The sequence below is a fragment of the Dromaius novaehollandiae genome, chromosome 2 (assembly GCF_036370855.1).
Source record: "Dromaius novaehollandiae isolate bDroNov1 chromosome 2, bDroNov1.hap1, whole genome shotgun sequence".
Lineage (NCBI taxonomy): Eukaryota > Metazoa > Chordata > Aves > Casuariiformes > Dromaiidae > Dromaius > Dromaius novaehollandiae.
Genome location: NC_088099.1, coordinates 92319251 through 92335837, shown reverse-complemented (window position 1 = coordinate 92335837; position 16587 = coordinate 92319251). Strand labels below are relative to the sequence as shown.

The window sequence follows — 16587 nt, the reverse complement described above, 5'->3', positions numbered from 1 at the left end:
CAAGTGCCTGTGCAGAACAAGCAGCCCCAGTGACTTTGCCTGACCTTCTCCTTTTTTCTCCGGGTGATGTCACCACCACGCTTCTGCTGGTGTCTAGAAGAGCTGGCTGTGCTCTTAGAGCACTGCTTTACCTGAAGAGGCAAAAGTCTTTGCTAGCTAGTTTGCAGACAAGACATGCTTCTTCAGCGTGACCAGAAAAGAAAAAAAAGAAAAAACCCCAAACACACACCCACACCCCTCTGCCCCCACCTTTGCTCTTAATTCACTGGGAAACTCCAGACTCCTATTTGCCACTGTACTTTCAACCCCCAGCCAGATACTTACATATACTTGGAGCACTTTTACATATAACTAAGCATTGTAACTTTACAGCATTCAAAGGTCTTATTTTACTTCAAGTACCTTCAGTAAAAACTAAAGCACATATATTAACAAGAACTGCAGCCAAACAGTAAGATGTTAAAACCTCTACTTCTTTTTCAACCACGTGCCACCTTCATTCCTTGCTATTTGTAAAGGAAGGGAATGAACTCAGCAGTTTGCCTTAAAGGTTATGAGAAAACAAAACCAAGGCAGCTTCCTTTTACTAATGACACTGTTTTTCACCACATCTCCCAACAGCTCCACATATACACGCAAGAAAGTGGACAGGATGAGAGCAGTAGACAGTCGAAAGGATGACAGCAAGCTGCAGCACAGTCCTACTGATTCCGAGTTCAGCAAGCCTTGCTTACGCTTCAGAAATCCACCAAAGTTACAGGTGACATCTCTACTGACAGACCTCCTCATAACAGCACCTCTTCCTTATACCTTACCAGAACAAGGATGGCCCTCCACCAGTTCAAACCATGTTGCTTTAAGATTGACACTGAGATTAGTGGCCACTCTGATATGGCTAAATGAGATCTAGAACTAGCTACTACCACGCTTTCCACTAATACTAACAAGAAGTGAAGCAAACAAACATAGGCATTCAAAGCGAGACAGGCAGGCAACGCCATGCACCCAGCAGTTAGTCATTCTTTGTCTGCAGACTGTCCCACTGGGATATATACTTCCGCGCATGAGTAGACAAAAGGATAACAGTAACTTCAGAGCTGAGAGGACATTTATGTATAAATGATGACTGGTCAAGGTTTGCCTGACCTTTCATTAGGCAAATAAAGATACCAAGCTATTTCCCTGCTACTGAGGATGAAGATGTAACTATATTCAGACATGTCTGCTACAGAGAGGCTAACGGGTATTAACTTTACGCTAGGAGGTTTGCTTTGGTATGGACAGCTTCCACATCAGGTGGAGAAGTCAGACATTAGTTTCTGACCTTCTTTGAACACCTACATTTCTTGCTGTGAAGCAGTATAGCAACACCTGCAGAGAAAAGCTTAAAGGATTTTCCAGTCAGTATACAAGCTACATGTTTAGAAAAGTGAGTCAACATGAACATTGAAAGGCTCAGCAAAAAATGACACCCTGAACATTAAAAAAAAGCCTGTGCCAGGGAAGGAAAAAAAAAAAAAAAAAAAAAACACACATGGGGTGCCAAGACACCAGGGCCAAACACCTGTTGAGAAGAGTCTCAAACAACATCTTCTCCATTTAGGCTTGCCAACATGCACAGCATCTTAAGAAACTTGAAAGAACAGCTCCAAGTCTGAAAAGGCAGTTCACCAATTCTTTAAGTGTGGTGTGTTTAGGGACCTCACAGAACACAGACAACATATAGGCACAAGGACAGTGCACCCAACAAAAAAAGATACAGACATTCTTTTATTTACTAGTGACAAGTACACAGATACCATCCTCCCCTGGACAACAGTCTGCACACGAAGTTCACACAACCTGCTTACTGGGAATCCACCCTTTTTCCACGTTACAAGAGCAGACTAGACTTGTTCTATACTGTTTTCCTCAGCAACACCTTCCTTCGCAATTCAGAAGGAAAAATGGCTGTTAAATGTAGTTTCTAACTTGACTACTTGATCATGCTTAGTGGGTGACAGCAAGTAAGAGAGAACTGCCAAGTGCTGAAAGTCCTCCGTATTTGATACACACATTCCTAAAAAAGCATAAGCCTTACTGAACTGCTGCATTTAAGACCACTGTTGGAAAGTCAGTCTAATGCTAAAGATCAGTACATCCAGTTTAAGGTTCAAAGCCATCTAACAGCATGAATTCTTCTACTTTCAGCCATAATTCTTAATATATAAGATTAGCCTTCAGTTTCTTCCTTTAACAACCAATTTACAAAGTCTTCTTGCAGGCAAGCATTTTGAGTGCATTAAATAGGCTACAACAACCTTTGTCTCTTAATATCCTACATTTGAAAGAGATACTCTTGTCACATGCTTCTGTCCTTACCCAACAGTGTTTTTTTGTTTTTAATTTTAATTTTCACATGCCTGTTTCTGTAATACAAGGTGCAATACACTTTAACCCCTTTAAGGCTCTGCTATTCTTACCTTAGGATTTCACATCATAGCCTGATCCTACACTGTTCACAAACAGAGCAACTTCTATGTGCTGTCACCTTCTGGGCAGATTTTTGACTATTTATTGCAGCCTCGTGTTAGCCACGCTAGAATGAATGCTCTTATCTGCAAGTAATTTAGTGGTACTATTTCATACATTCCCCTACAGATATTAAACCCCACACACACACACACACACACACAGCCATACCAATAAGTGGCCACTGCAAAAGATCCAAAAAAGCTTCCAGAAGAGAACTAAAACAGAACTTGCTGTACAAAGTGGATGAGTTGGGAGCCACAACCAAGAACATCCAAAAGATTTCTGGGGGACAAAGTCTGGCTGCATATTCTAGGCAAAAAGAATCTACATTTGTTCTATACTTCATGATTTACTGGTACTTATGAACAGGACTGTCTTGACACTAAGTAAACACCTTTGCATTCACCCATTCCCACAGCAAAAGTAACACTGGTTATTTGCCAGGAACTCAAAATATGCCTTCTATTTGTATAAAATTAAAGCAGAGAGAGCTGCTGAAACTGCTTACACTGCAATGGAGCACTACACAAAGGATCACAACCCGCCCAGTGTTGCAAATTGAATATATATAACATACATCCCAGGCCCCAGTAGAGCATTTCCTCCAGAGTGACATTTATTTTGGCACAGACGGAAGGAGCATGACTTACTCCACTGCAGGCTACAAAGCCTCTCAATCTTTGTATCATAACTATCAATACTGATCAACGTATTTTTGTTCCAGGTTTTATTTGTAGAGGAAAAAGCTGGAAGTTGAAATATAAACTAGTATCTGTTATTTCATGGATTGAGAAAACAAACATCCTGAAAGTTTGGTTTTTTTTTAAACAGAGACATGCCCAAGCTGAAATCTCTGAAGCAAAACAAAACAATGTACTCTTTCTGTATGAACAGAACTTAAAGTCACCATTTGATTAAGAAGATTAGACAGACAAACCAAGTAGTTCTCAGTGCTATAGTCTAATTTTAAGCGGAATGAAGAAACTTAAACACAATTCCATTATTTTACAAGTTATGAAATGGAAAAGTTTCAGCATTTAGTAGTCTGAAATGTACTATACTAATCTTCAGTTAATTCACACTGAACATACAGACTACAGATTCTCTTTTGGTTGGTGCAAACAAGGGGCAAGGGTTTTATAAAAAAAAAGTCTTCCGCAGCCTCTTCAACATCTTCAAAGAGTTCAGATTCCCATTTCCGCCAGTCCTTTCTTTTATTAGCTAGGACACCTAAAGCAAAAAAGGTAAGTACTTGCTCTGAAAGGACACTGGCCCAGTTGTCCACTTTCAATCTAAAAATTTTAATCCACATAATCATGCTATGAGCCACCTCCATGCTTCCACCAAGACAGTACATCACAAAAACATTCAACTACAGGACTAAAAGAGGAGATGGAGAAGAGAAAAAAAAAAATAATTCACATTATTACATATTATGTAGCTTTCAACAGGCTCATGCCAGTATTTTTGAAATGTTAAACTGCCTTTCCCACACATATGTGATTGACTTTACTTTGAGCAACATCCCATATGCAAGTTGCAAACTACTTGGCCTTTAAGAGTGTTTATATCCACATGATAATTGGTATAACAAAAAAAACAAGAGTTTTTATATCATCCTGACTGTATTATATGTGCTAGCCTCCTTCCAGCAGTTTCACACTTCATTTGTAACAGTTCTTATAATTAATCTTCTTATTACAACAGGCATGCTTTACAGCATGAAAGCCAGCATGCATAGATGCATTAAGCAAGTACTGACATACAGTATTAGTTGGACTCAGATGTAATTAAGTTTCATAAATAAAATGACTGCTCATGGTTGTCCCCTAGAGGTCTGCCTGTCCCATGAAGTAATACACAGTAGAAGGAAAAAAATATGTTCCATCACTTATCATTTGAGTCAACACGTACCATAAAATAACTGGGATAAACAGTAACTTGTAAATCTTGCCAATCATCTTATGAACAAGTAGATTGTATATACAGTTAACTTCTCAGCTGTTTATAGGACACTTATCGTAAACCCAGCACTACCACTTACCGTTTTGTTTGCTTTAGAAAGGTTAGCGAGGACTAGACAGGAAGAAAGAGCAAGCATTTCACTGAATGATGAAATGTCACCATACATAGTGCTCATCTGGAAACTCACTACCCATCTTACAAACTTACTAGTTTCAAGGTAGCTTTAAAACTGATATGCTGCTTTTATATACATACACACACACACACACACACTCAGATATAAAACTGAGCTGCTTAGACAAAGACCATCTATGGCTTCTATAGAAGTAAAAATCCTTGCCAGTAATAATTTTCAGGTTTTCTATACCATTTGCTTTATAGCAAAGAATAGCTTGAACTAGGCATAGTTGTTGTTTAAACAGGCATGCAGCTTTTTTTTCCAAAAGAAAAGAGTCAGTATTATTCTCATCAACTGAAGGTGTCTGAATTACAAGTTTTGTTCTATTCTAATGCTGCCTCTAAAATTCTCTCCTCACCAGAGCACACATTCAGAAAAGGAGTGGCCTGCTACTTATCTTAATTATAGGTCTTGCTATCTCTTTCTCTTTGAACACAAAGATTCATAAATTGGACAAACAGGAAGAGAAACGGCATTCAGGTTACATAATTAGGTTTATGTAAATCACACCTACAGCCTAGGGTCCTGATCTTCAAAGACATTCCAGCTCCTCATTACCCCTTTGGAAGAAGGCCCATTGTTTTGTTTTTATTTAAATAAGTTGGCACGGCACTTGGAGTGCTTGCAGATGAGAGGAACCGGTTAATGCAGCTATTATGGGTTGGCTTTTCTTTTTTTTTTTGGAGAATTATTAATGCAATTGAGAGCCTAGTGAAGTCGGTTTGAAGATTCCCATTGCCATCAGACAAGACCATGAACAATTAATAGCCTATGACCTTCAAAGAACCAAGTTCACCTTTGGCTCACACAAATTAAACTTTAAAAATCCTCTCTACTCTATTTGGGTGTTTGAATCTACATCTCTTACACAATTTCACTTCATTTTCCTCCTACACTAAGAACTAAGTTAGATGAAGTTGGAGAGAAAAATCCCTTAAAACTTAGTATTTCAAATTAATATTCAGAATAGAACATATAAATAGTTATTCTTAACTGTCAGACCAAGGAACACACAGTTGGTTGGGCAATGAGTATTTTCAGCATCACTCCAAATAAGCCAAAGCCAGCTGGAAGAAATTTTACTTCCCCATCAACAGAAAAAGCTTCAGCGATAGTATGCTATGTTGTGAAATTAAATGACTCTTCCCTGTAAGAGATCTTTCTTCTCAATTTAACAGTCATCATTTAAATGCCACATTCTTCAAAAAACAATTTTCCTTCTCAAATAAGTGGGGGGGTGGGGGGGTGAGGGAGACACCAGGAGATTCTGCATCATTTCTGTTCTTCCACACACTTTAACTACAGCCATAGGAGCAGAAAGCCACAGCAATCCAACTAAGAGGGTCGGGTCTCCTTAGTTAGCTAAACAGGGAACCAAAATTGTGGTTCAAATTCCTTTTGCCGGTTACCATCAGCTTATGTAACTAAATGATTCTATGTGACAGTGGCAGAGGGTATGGAGAGCCACCCTAAGGATGGTATCTCGCCGAGAAGAGCCCAAATGTTAACTACTGTCATTGCTTTTTAAAAAAAACAAGCATACACCAAAGCAGATGTGCCAGCACATCTGTGCCAGCAGATTTGCCATGCACACAATAAAAAAAAAGGTTTTACTCTTAAAATCTGCCTACCTGAAATCCTGACCCAACTTTCAACTGCAGACAATACTGTTACTCATTTGAAACCCACATATGTTGATTTACAGCTTTAGGACAGCTGCTACATTCCAATAAGCAAGTGATGTCTATTCTTCACATGTAACTTTATCATAAAGCAGACATGAAGAAACGTAAGTCAGAGTTATTTAAAATATAGGATAAGTCAAACTTAAAATTCTCCAATACCTAAGCTGGCTTAAATGTTTGATATCAAACAGTGGAAAAATGTTCAATTAGAATTTGACACTAGTCACTTTTGGAAAACATCATCTATGTTAAGATAGCATATTGGACAAACGGCAGCATAAAAGGGGGGGGTGGAAAGTGTTCTATAGTGAAAAATGAGTAAGTTACTTTTTCCAAAATGGTAATGCTGCAACTAACAGGACTCTCCAGAGAAGATTTTCAAAAGACAAAAAGTATACAAAGAATAAATTTAGGCACTTTCATTGAATTTCAGTTCAGAGTGAAGCAGAAAGCCGAAAGTTTAGACTTTACAGAAATGCTTCATTGACATAAGATTTGTAGTACTTGATTACTTCAGACCTATACAGAACTCAGCCATTACCATGCAGCTGTAATTTTAGCTTAGGTTTCCTATCTCACAGATAAATATTGTAAGCAAAAGGTTATTCATCATTTTTAAATGTGGACATCATATTCCTGCGAAGTTTCTTAAGCATTTTGCAAAAAGCTAAATGCTTCAGATTTCCTGGCTTAGAGCCAAATCTAGAAAAAGTTGATACACTCATTCTTGAGTGTGTTTAAAATTTTTTAGTTGTTTACAGAGGCTGGTAGCATTTTTCCATACCAGAGATGTTTTGGAGAAATAAGCTGGAATTACGTAGCTGAGATAGTGAAGCTTACCAACATTAAAAAAAAAAAAAAAGTCACTTTTACTTAACAAAGTTAGTTCCCTCCCCACAGATGCTGCAACTGACTCCAAGCATCAAGGTCTATTCCACCGGAATACACAAAAGAGACCTCACCAAAAACCTTGAAGGTAAATGCAACATTGAATTGTTATTCAAAGAATAAAGTTGCATGTCTGAAACAGTCCTGTAACCTGACTTCACAGGGTGCAAATCCTCACTAAGTGCTCTAAAATATAGCAATAAAATAGAGCCAAGGGAAGCTGAAAACAAATATACTTGCAGATTTATCTAAAATGCCAATGTTCCATGTTCCACGAGCAGTGAAATAATGAAATACTGAAGACTAAGAAATGCGCCTTTGCTTTTACTGTCCAAGGCAAATACAAAGATAAAAGTCACTTTGGGGTTTTTCATTTTTTTTATTGTCTAAATTACTATAGGAATAGCTTAAACAGTTAATCCAAACTGACCATCCCTCAAATCCATAGGAAAATGCAAGTGTGAGCATCTGAAGTACAGCGTCCCTCCAAATTGAACAGTTGAGTCTAACAAGCAGCACTCTTTAGGATTGCCGACTCTAAACTTCTGTTTTTACAAAATTCTGTATGCATGCACTTATCAAACCAACCTCAGACACGGATGTTCTATACTTCATTCTCTTTCAGAGGGCCATTTGGATAATAAAGAAATCTCTCTATATAGTTTTATTACACTACTAAGTCATTTTCAGTAGGTAAGAAACATATTGGTTGCTAGCACTGTTTCAAATTAGAGTTGTTTCTTTTTTGTACTATTAAGTAGTGCCTTCATAAGAACTATGTAGTGCTTTAGATGGATCACAGTCTGTCAGTGTCCGAACAGAACAGATGGATGTTTTAACTGCACAAGGTCTTTTATCAGCAATTCCATCATCAAGAGGATGTTTATGCACAGAATTAAAAAACAAAAGAGAGAGAGAGAGCACAAAGCAATAGCTGCTGGTGGGTTATGGAAAGAGGGACAGTATCAAAATAAAGAAGGGAAGAAAAAAGGAGAAAGCTGCGTTTCACACTGCTGCAGTGAAGAAATTCAGCTCCTGGATGCACCAGTCTAGGTACTATATGTTTAGTATATACAAGAACTTTTATGCACATCACATTGAAGTCTCCTTCGTTTGTACTTTACACCTAATTAAATTGTGCATGCTAGCCAGGAGTACACCAGAATTTAAAAGTTGCAGAAACCATTGTACTTAACAGCTGTCACATACCAAAGCTTAGCTGCAAGTCACACCGGCATTCCAGCACTATCTGCACAGCTCCTCCTGCGCAGCAGAGGCCCAAGCGCACTACTGCCCCAGAGCCTCACCAAACTGCTTAACTTAGGGAGACATCATTCCAGCGAGAACTAGATAAGGAAACTAGTATGTACATGGACAGGTGGAGCAAGCCGACAACAGCTCAGCCATTTTAAACTTTCCTATAGAATAGGGCTAGGAATTTCACTACTTCAGTCACAGCAAAGGAGGTTAGCTGCTTGAATTTAAAAACACTAGATGATTTAAATGAACCAGTTTCCCAAAGTAGAAAGTTTTAGGTATTTCTTCCCTAAAGGAGATACAGGCACACAAATGATTACAAAGTAAATAAAACATATGTCAAAGTCGCATAAGGAAGGAAAAAATTAAGATCAAGGCAGCCCTAGGCAGACATGTTTTTTTCCTTTTAGTTTCAAGTTCACACATCAAGACCTCACTTTTCCAATCACATCTGTAGGAAAAGTATTCATTCGCATTAACATGGACTAATTTACAGGCTTGATGAGCACACAGCGAGGTGGACTGAAAACTGGCTGAATGGCAGAGCTCAGAGGGTTGTGATCAGTGGTGCAAAGTCTAGTTGGAGGCCAACAACTAGCAGTATACCCCTCCCCTCCAAGGGCTCAGGACTGGGTCCAATCCTGTTCAACTTATTCATCAGTGACCTGGATGAAGGGACAGTGGGCACCCTCAGCAAGTCTGCTGATGATACAGAACTGGGAGGAGTGGCTGATACACCAGGGGGCTGTGCTGCCATTCACAGGGACCTCAACAGGCCGGAGAGATGGGCGCAGAGGAACCTCACAAAGTTCAACAAAGGCAAGTGCAGGGTCCTGCACCTAGGGAGGAAGAACCTCCTGCACCAGGACAGGCTGGGGGCTGCCCTGCTGAAAAGCAGCTCTGCAGAGAAGGACCCGGGGGTCCTGGTGGACAACAAGTTGACCAGGAGCCAGCAACGTGCCCTTGTGGCCAAGAAGGCCAATGGTCTCCTGGGCTGCATTAGGCAGAGCATTGCCAGCAGGTGAAGGGAGATGATCCTTCCCCTCTACTCAGCCCTAGGGAGGCCACATCTGGGGTCCTGTGTCCAGTTCTGGGCTTCCCAATACGAGGCATGGAGCTGCTGCAGTGAGTCCAGCGAAGGGCCACTAGGATGATGAAGGGAGTGGAGCACCTCTCATATGAGGACAGGCTGACAGCGCTGGCACTGTTCAGCCTGGAGAAGAGAAGCCTGAGGGGGATCTTATCAAGGTGTTTAAATATCTGAAGAGGAGGTGTAAAGAGGATGGGGCCACTCTTCTTAGCGGTGTCCAGTGACAGGACGAGAGGCAACAGGCACGAACTGAAACACAGGAAGCTCCATCGAAGATAAAGAAAAACTTTTTACTGAGAGGGTGACTGAGCACTGGAACAGGTTGCCCACGGGGGTGGAGTCTCCTTCCTTGGACAGATTCAAAAGCTGTCTGGACACATTCCTGGGCAACCTTCTCTAAGTGATCCTGCTGGAGCAGGGAGGGGTTGCACTAGATGATCTCCAAAGGTCCCTTCCAACCTCAACCATTCTGTGATTCTGTGAATTTCTTTCATGTTAAATAAGATGCTGGACTTCAGAACTAAGTCAGTGCTCCAAAGTCAGAAGCTCTTTACAGCACAGCTATCATCTTACCCTAAGTCAAGAAACAGTTCCTTCTTTGGCATTTTCCCCCCTTTCAGGGGGCTTAGTCATCATGAATTGATATTGTATTAATTGATATGTATTAAATAGCTGCACCGAGTTATTCATTATTTTTGCTACTAAACAGCACAACAAACAGCTAGTGATTCAATACATATCACATCTTGTAAAGCTCAGTATTGCCAGGCCTACAGTGTTTTCACGTAAGATTAAGCATTTAAAAACCACATTCTTGCCCATAGCACTGTAAGCTTTAGTGTGACCCCAGTTACCAAGTGTATTTTTGTTTGTTTGTTTGTTTTTTAATTTTACTGCTTAGATCACTGCAATTGGTCCTGACACTAGATCTGCTCACCCTTATCTTCATATTGGAGAAATCAACATTTTGTGAAACTTTAAGACAAAGCTGTATTCATTTCTGCTCAGAGCTTCCTAAAAGGTCACACAAGCAAGAAGCACCTCTTCCCAAATAAAATCTGACAGCCAGTTGTGAAATTAACACTCCTAATTTCTTAGTATTTTATCTATAGGCAGCCATCTACTGAAAAGTGATACATTTGGTAACACCAGCAAGTGCAGAAGCCCTATGTTACATCAGAGAACAGAGGATTTAATGATGTCCAAGTGCCAGAATCACAAATAAAAATCACCTTTCAACAGTAAAACTGAAAAGCCTCAGACATCCATTGTACTGAACCAGGCTTCAAGACTGATTTCAAATTACTCATGCTCCTGGCTGTACAGATGCTCCAGAACATAGTACCAAATAAGATCCCATACTTATTTTTGACCTAAAGTCTCAAAATGAGTAAGCAGTTTTGCACTAATCTAGTCATTTAAAAACTGTATTAGTCTATTTTTCCTCTACATGCAAATTATAGAGAAGTCAAGGCCACTGCGAGAAGTCATGTTTCACAAAAATTATTTTTACAGAGCAACAAGGAGTACTATAACGTGTTCAAGAAGCATGCTGGATCACAGCCACTTTTATGGTTTTAGGAATAGTTTAGTGAGTCTGACCTAACCTGTCTCCCAGCTACACTATCACGACTGTAATTGCACTATGGATTCTTATACATTTCCATAGCCCAGTAAAGAAATATCTCAGTGGAAAGCTATTTAACCATATCCTTTTTAAGTAGATATTAAATATTTAAAACTTTGAGGACAATGTCTTTTCTTGAGATAGATTTCAAAAGAGAGAAAAGTTAACATGCATGACTAGTCACTAACGCCCAGTTCTGCCCAAATTGATGTTAAGATCAGATCCTTGAGTCTGTAAGGGAGTCTGTTTTAGCAATGGCATTATCTATGTAAGGCTCAGAGGCGAGAGAATGAAGAGATTCAACCACACTCTCACCTTTAGAGTTTAAAAAAGAAAAAAAATGCAGAGGAGGTGCCAAAATAAAGATACACTAAACACATTTTGGAGCAAACCAAGACAACATGTAGGAAGCACATTTACATTCTTAATGTCACCTTTTGTTTTCTGGGTCTTTTAAACTTGGAATTCTGCATTTGAAGAACGTATTTCATTTACAGAATGCTTGTGGACTGCTACATATTTTTAAAAAGCTGTTCTGTCAATAGAAACAAAATCTGATTCTCTGGACTTCAGTAGTTCTTTTGAAGCACATTTTTACAGATTCCACAACTACAGAAATTACCAATACAGTAAAATTACAGAAATTACCAAAATACAGTAATAAATACATTCAAGTCATTGCCTATGTCATGTTATCTTGTTTGGAATTTTTAACAGTATGTTTTAGTATAATAATCCTCCAGTTTTACTTCCCAACTTCCTTGATATCCTAAAACTGTCTCTCTCCAGAAATAAAGAAGCCCAAAAGTCACCTTAATGCTCTCTTCTCTCCCCACTCCACGGAGATTAGGCAAAAGAATTCTTTTTAGAATAGATGCAATAAATGCAGCCTAGGTTTATGCCATTTTACATGATTACAAGTCCAGGATCACCAAATCCTACTGAGACAGCTTGCAGGAAATTACAGGGATAGAAATACTAGTTGTTTTCTATGCATAGGGGCAAGTCAGTCTGCTTAGACCTACAAGGTCCATGGAAAATAGGAAAGCTTGGTTTTAAACCATTCCTTAGGGTATTCCTAGAGGACTGTTTATAAGAAAGCTACTTCTCTCCACCAAACACCTTAACTTTGGGGCCAAAAACTACTCTCCCTTCCAGTCCCATCACAGGAAACCCCTGTATTTTTTAAGTCTCTCTCCCTCCCTCCCTTTCGTCACTGGGGAGGGTGGGGAAATACAACATGGAAGCAGAGGTAAGTTTCCATGACAGTTACATAAAGTCAGTATGATTAGATGTTGATAGTACTTTCTTTTGCTGTTTTTGGCTTGTCCAAGACATCAGATGCTGCAACCATTTTGCTACAAGCACCTCATCACAGGTGTTTTAGATGTTGATCATAGATCTGCCAAAAAAGATAAGGATTTCAAAAAACCCTGCACTTTTGAAGTAGAGAGGCATGCTAAGTACATGAATTTGCATAACAAGTTTGCATTAGTTTAATTCTATGTATGCTTATAGAATAATATTTCAATTTAACAGTTTTGTGCAATGAAATCCAGATTACATGAGCTACATTAGCAAACAAATGGATCAACTTTGGAAGTTCGAACATTGAAATAAACAGAGTTGGAACACCAGCATTTAACAGATAGTATTAACTGTTTAATGCATTAAAAGCTATGTACAAATAGGCCTAACTGTAAAAGACTAATTGTCTTTTCTTCAGAATACATCTTGTTAGAAAATCAGGCATGTAGCTGTCCCATTTTAAAACATGTCTGTGCATTCCCATTTGACTGTGGGAATGGAAATCATGGAAGCAGGCTTTCTTTCAAATCATCTGCTGAATTCCACCCTTATTAACACAGCTAAGAAACATTCAGACCACCACCATCACCTGAAAAAGTGAATTTTAGCTCCTTTCCAATCCCAACGTATCCAACATATTTCTGTTAACTCCTTAAAGCTGAGTAGCACTCCTGCACTTCTTATGCTGGGGTCATTAACGCAACCAAGAAAACTGAAGGAAAAGCTAAACTGACTACTAACTACCACTCCCACATTCTCTCCTGAATAAAGAGGAGAGCTTATCTAGCGTACTGGTCTCCTTCTCACTACACCATTAAAATCTCTATTTCGCATTCACTGGTATTCACAAGAGATAAGAACCTCAGCATTCTTCTGAGTCCTAAAGCACTGAAGTTGCAGACTTCAGTTAAGAACCACACTGCTAAGCCAACCCAGCAAGGGGATGTCATTTATTCCTTCTTTGCTAGCACTACCTATCTTCTGCCTTATCTTTGGATCACATGCTTTCCTATGAAACAGGTAAAAGTAGTAAGTATTTGAACATACAGTTGGACATTAAACAACTTATTTTCTTCTTCTGAGAGACAGCCAAGACAGTTAAGACAACAGGCTGTTCCCCAAGACTACACCAGGTATTCTGTACGGAGCAATTCAACTAGCACAGAAAGTATTTTTAAACCACTATAAAACTGCAGTGTTGTGTAATTACAACGTGGGAGCTAACTTTTCCACCTATACTCCCCAAATTCTGCACCACAAGCTAACAGCAAGGTTGCCTTAAAAGGCTTTTGTATTTTTACGATCAAGATTCTGATTAACCTGTTCCAAAGGCTATACCTCCTATCGCCATACCTTCCTTCGCGAAGCCCCTAACCTCGCTGTGAAGCGCTGCTACCCCAACAGACAGTTCCAGCTCTAAAAATCGATCACAAGTGCTGGCAATAGAGAAAACTAAGTACGGGATTTTGTTTGCAGGAAGGCATCGTTCTCAGCTCAGGAGCTTGTACAGTTACGATTTATTTCAGAAGTTAAACCGTGAGGATCTCCCCTTACATCCCTTCTGAGTAACCCTGCCTGGCCCTCAGCGCTGTTATTAAGCGATTTAAAAAAACACACCATAGCAAACAGCCACATCAAGCCCCGAGCGAGCGATCAGCGTTATGTAAATATCCGAAGTAGGCTTTGACCTTCCACCCTAGAGAGCGGCACCAACGCGTATCTATCTCCCCTCCCCTAAAGGCGGCAGCGGATCAAAACCGATTTAACCTCGAGCGCCGAGCGTCGCCGATGGCGACGGAGGGGGAACCTTCGTAACCCCAGTGCTGCACCAAACACCGGCGCCCAGGTAAAGCCAAGGACCCGAGCACCGCTGCCGGCCTGCTGGAAACACGCCCGGCGGAAGCGCTGCCGGCCCCGCGGGGCGAGCGGGGAGCCCGGGGGCCCTCCGCACCCTCCGGCCGCGCCGCTCCACCGGCCCGCGCGGGGGGAGGGGCCGCGCCCCGCCCCAACGGTCGCCCCCCGTATCCCAACGGTCGCTCCCGGCATCACCTGCGTAGAAGCGGATGAGGCAGCCGGTCTCCGAGTCCATGCCCTCCTCCTGCACCCGCCACAGGTCCCGGAAGCCCAGCTGGGAGAGGTAGTCGTTCTGGATTTGCAGCGGCTTCTCGTGGGCCTCCAGCCGGCGGCTGGTCTCGCCGTGCAGCTGCACGTACAGGGCGGGCGGCCCCGGCGGCTCGGCCACCGCCCGCCCCGGGGGCAGCTCCCCTGGGCACGGGTGACTGCGGCCCGGCGGGCCGCGGCCCGGCCCCGCACCTGCCTCCTCTTCCCCGTCGGGGGGCACCGGTTCCACCTCCAGCTCCTCCGATGAGGACGAGCCGCCGCCACTGCTGTAGGGGTCCAGCCGGTCGGAGACGCTCTCCGCGCTGGGGCTGAAGCTCTCCGTGTCGGAGCCGGCCGGCCCCAGCTCGCCCAGCAGGGAGGGGCAGGACAGTGGCGGCCCGGCCAGGTACAGCTCGGCCGGCGGCGCCACGGGGCTGAAGCCGGAGGGCGCCGGGCTCGGCCGGGCGCCGGCCAAACTGCCCTCCTCGGCGCTGCCGCCCAGTGGCAGGCGGCCGGGCCGGGCCGCTTCCTCGCAGTCTCCGCCGGGCAGCCCGCTCCGCGTCCCCCGGCGGCTTCGCGGCTTCTCCGCCGGCTGCGGCCACTGCCGCTCCGCCGCGGGCTCGGGCGGCGCCCCGGCGGGCGCGGGCGGCCCGGCGGGGACCGCCGGCTCGGGCGCGGGCTGCAGCAGCGCGCCCGCCTTGCCCAGGACCCGCACGACGCTGCTGCCGCCCCTGTGGCCGAGCTGCTGCAGCCGGGCGGCCACCTCGGCCGCCGTGGTCTCCAGGGTGCAGAGCACCGGGCGCAAGTAGCAGTTCATGTGGCGCTCGTAGACGTGGACGCAGCCCCGCTGCAGGTCCCGCCGCACCCAGTCCCGCTCCGGGGACTGCAGGGGCTGCAGCTGCCGGGGCGGCTTCAGCAGCAGCGCTTTCCTGTCCAAGCTGCGGGTGCCCAGGGAGGCGGCGGGGGCAGCGGCGGCGGAGGAGGCGGCGGCGGCCGAGAGGTTCCTCTTCAGCCTGCCCCTCCGCAGGAGCAGGGAGTTGGCGCTGCCGGCCCCGCCGGTGGCCGCCAGCGCCGCGGGGGGAGCGAAGCCGCCAGCAACCCCTCGCCTCCTCCGCGGGCCGTCGGCTGCTTTACCGTCCAGCTGCCCGGCCCCGCCGCTGCCCGACGGCTCCACGCTGCTCTCCGCCGCCTGACTCCTCCTGCCCGGGGAGCTGCTCTCCGGCTCCCCTCGCCCGCTCCCCGCCGCTTCTCTCGCTCGCTGCTGCGCGGGCTCCATTGCCCGCGGGGCCGGGGATGCCGCCGCCGCCGCCCTGCTGGGAGCGCCGCGGCACGGCGCGGCGCGGGGGGAGCCGCACGCAGGGAGCGAGGCGCCGCGTTCCGGGGCGATTACGTAGCCGCGGGGAACATGCCGCCGGTGCCGCCGCGCCGCCTCAGCCCCGCTCCCCAGCTGTCGCAAGCGCCATTAGGGAGGGAGAGGGCAGGCGGACGAGCTGCCTCTCCTCTCCCCTCCCGCGCTCCGAGACTCATGAATATTAAGCAGCCCCCGCCTCGCCGTTCGCAAGGGCCGCCGAGCCAGGGAGGCTCGCGCGGGTGACGCCACCGCTCGCGCGGCGAGGCGGGGCCTCGCCGATAAACACATCGTGACCGCGCCCGGCGCAGGGGCGGCCGGGACGTGTAGTCCGAAGCCCCATGGCGGGCGCCCGCGGACTACACGTCCCGGCCGCCCCTGCGCCCCGCCGCTCCGCTTGCTGCCGCGCGGGGCGGTTGGGCCGTTGAGCGTGGCAGGAGTGGCGGGCTCCTCACCGTCGCCCGTGCAGCCTGCTCCAGGGCGGGCAGGCCACTCCCTGTGGTCGCGCTTGGCCCCGGGCATCGTCCCCAGCCGCCGGGCGCGGTTCCGCCGCTTTGCGTTGCTGAGGTCCGGCCGCCCCCCGAGCACGTCGAGCCGTCGTGTGGTCCCGGCCGCGCCCCGCGCCAA

At 44.8% G+C, this 16587-nt stretch overlaps 1 protein-coding gene across 1 annotated transcript in view; it reads right to left on the bottom strand.

Annotated features, from left to right (window-relative positions):
* PHLPP1 (PH domain and leucine rich repeat protein phosphatase 1) overlaps positions 1-16243 on the bottom strand; it is a 149259-nt gene extending 133016 nt beyond the window's left edge. The window contains exon 1 of the mRNA XM_026115630.2: positions 14562-16243. Within this exon, the coding sequence (XP_025971415.2) occupies positions 14562-15888 (1327 nt within the window). The 5' untranslated portion in view covers positions 15889-16243. The remainder of the gene's footprint in view (positions 1-14561) is intronic.
* Between the last annotated feature and the right edge of the window lie 344 nt (positions 16244-16587).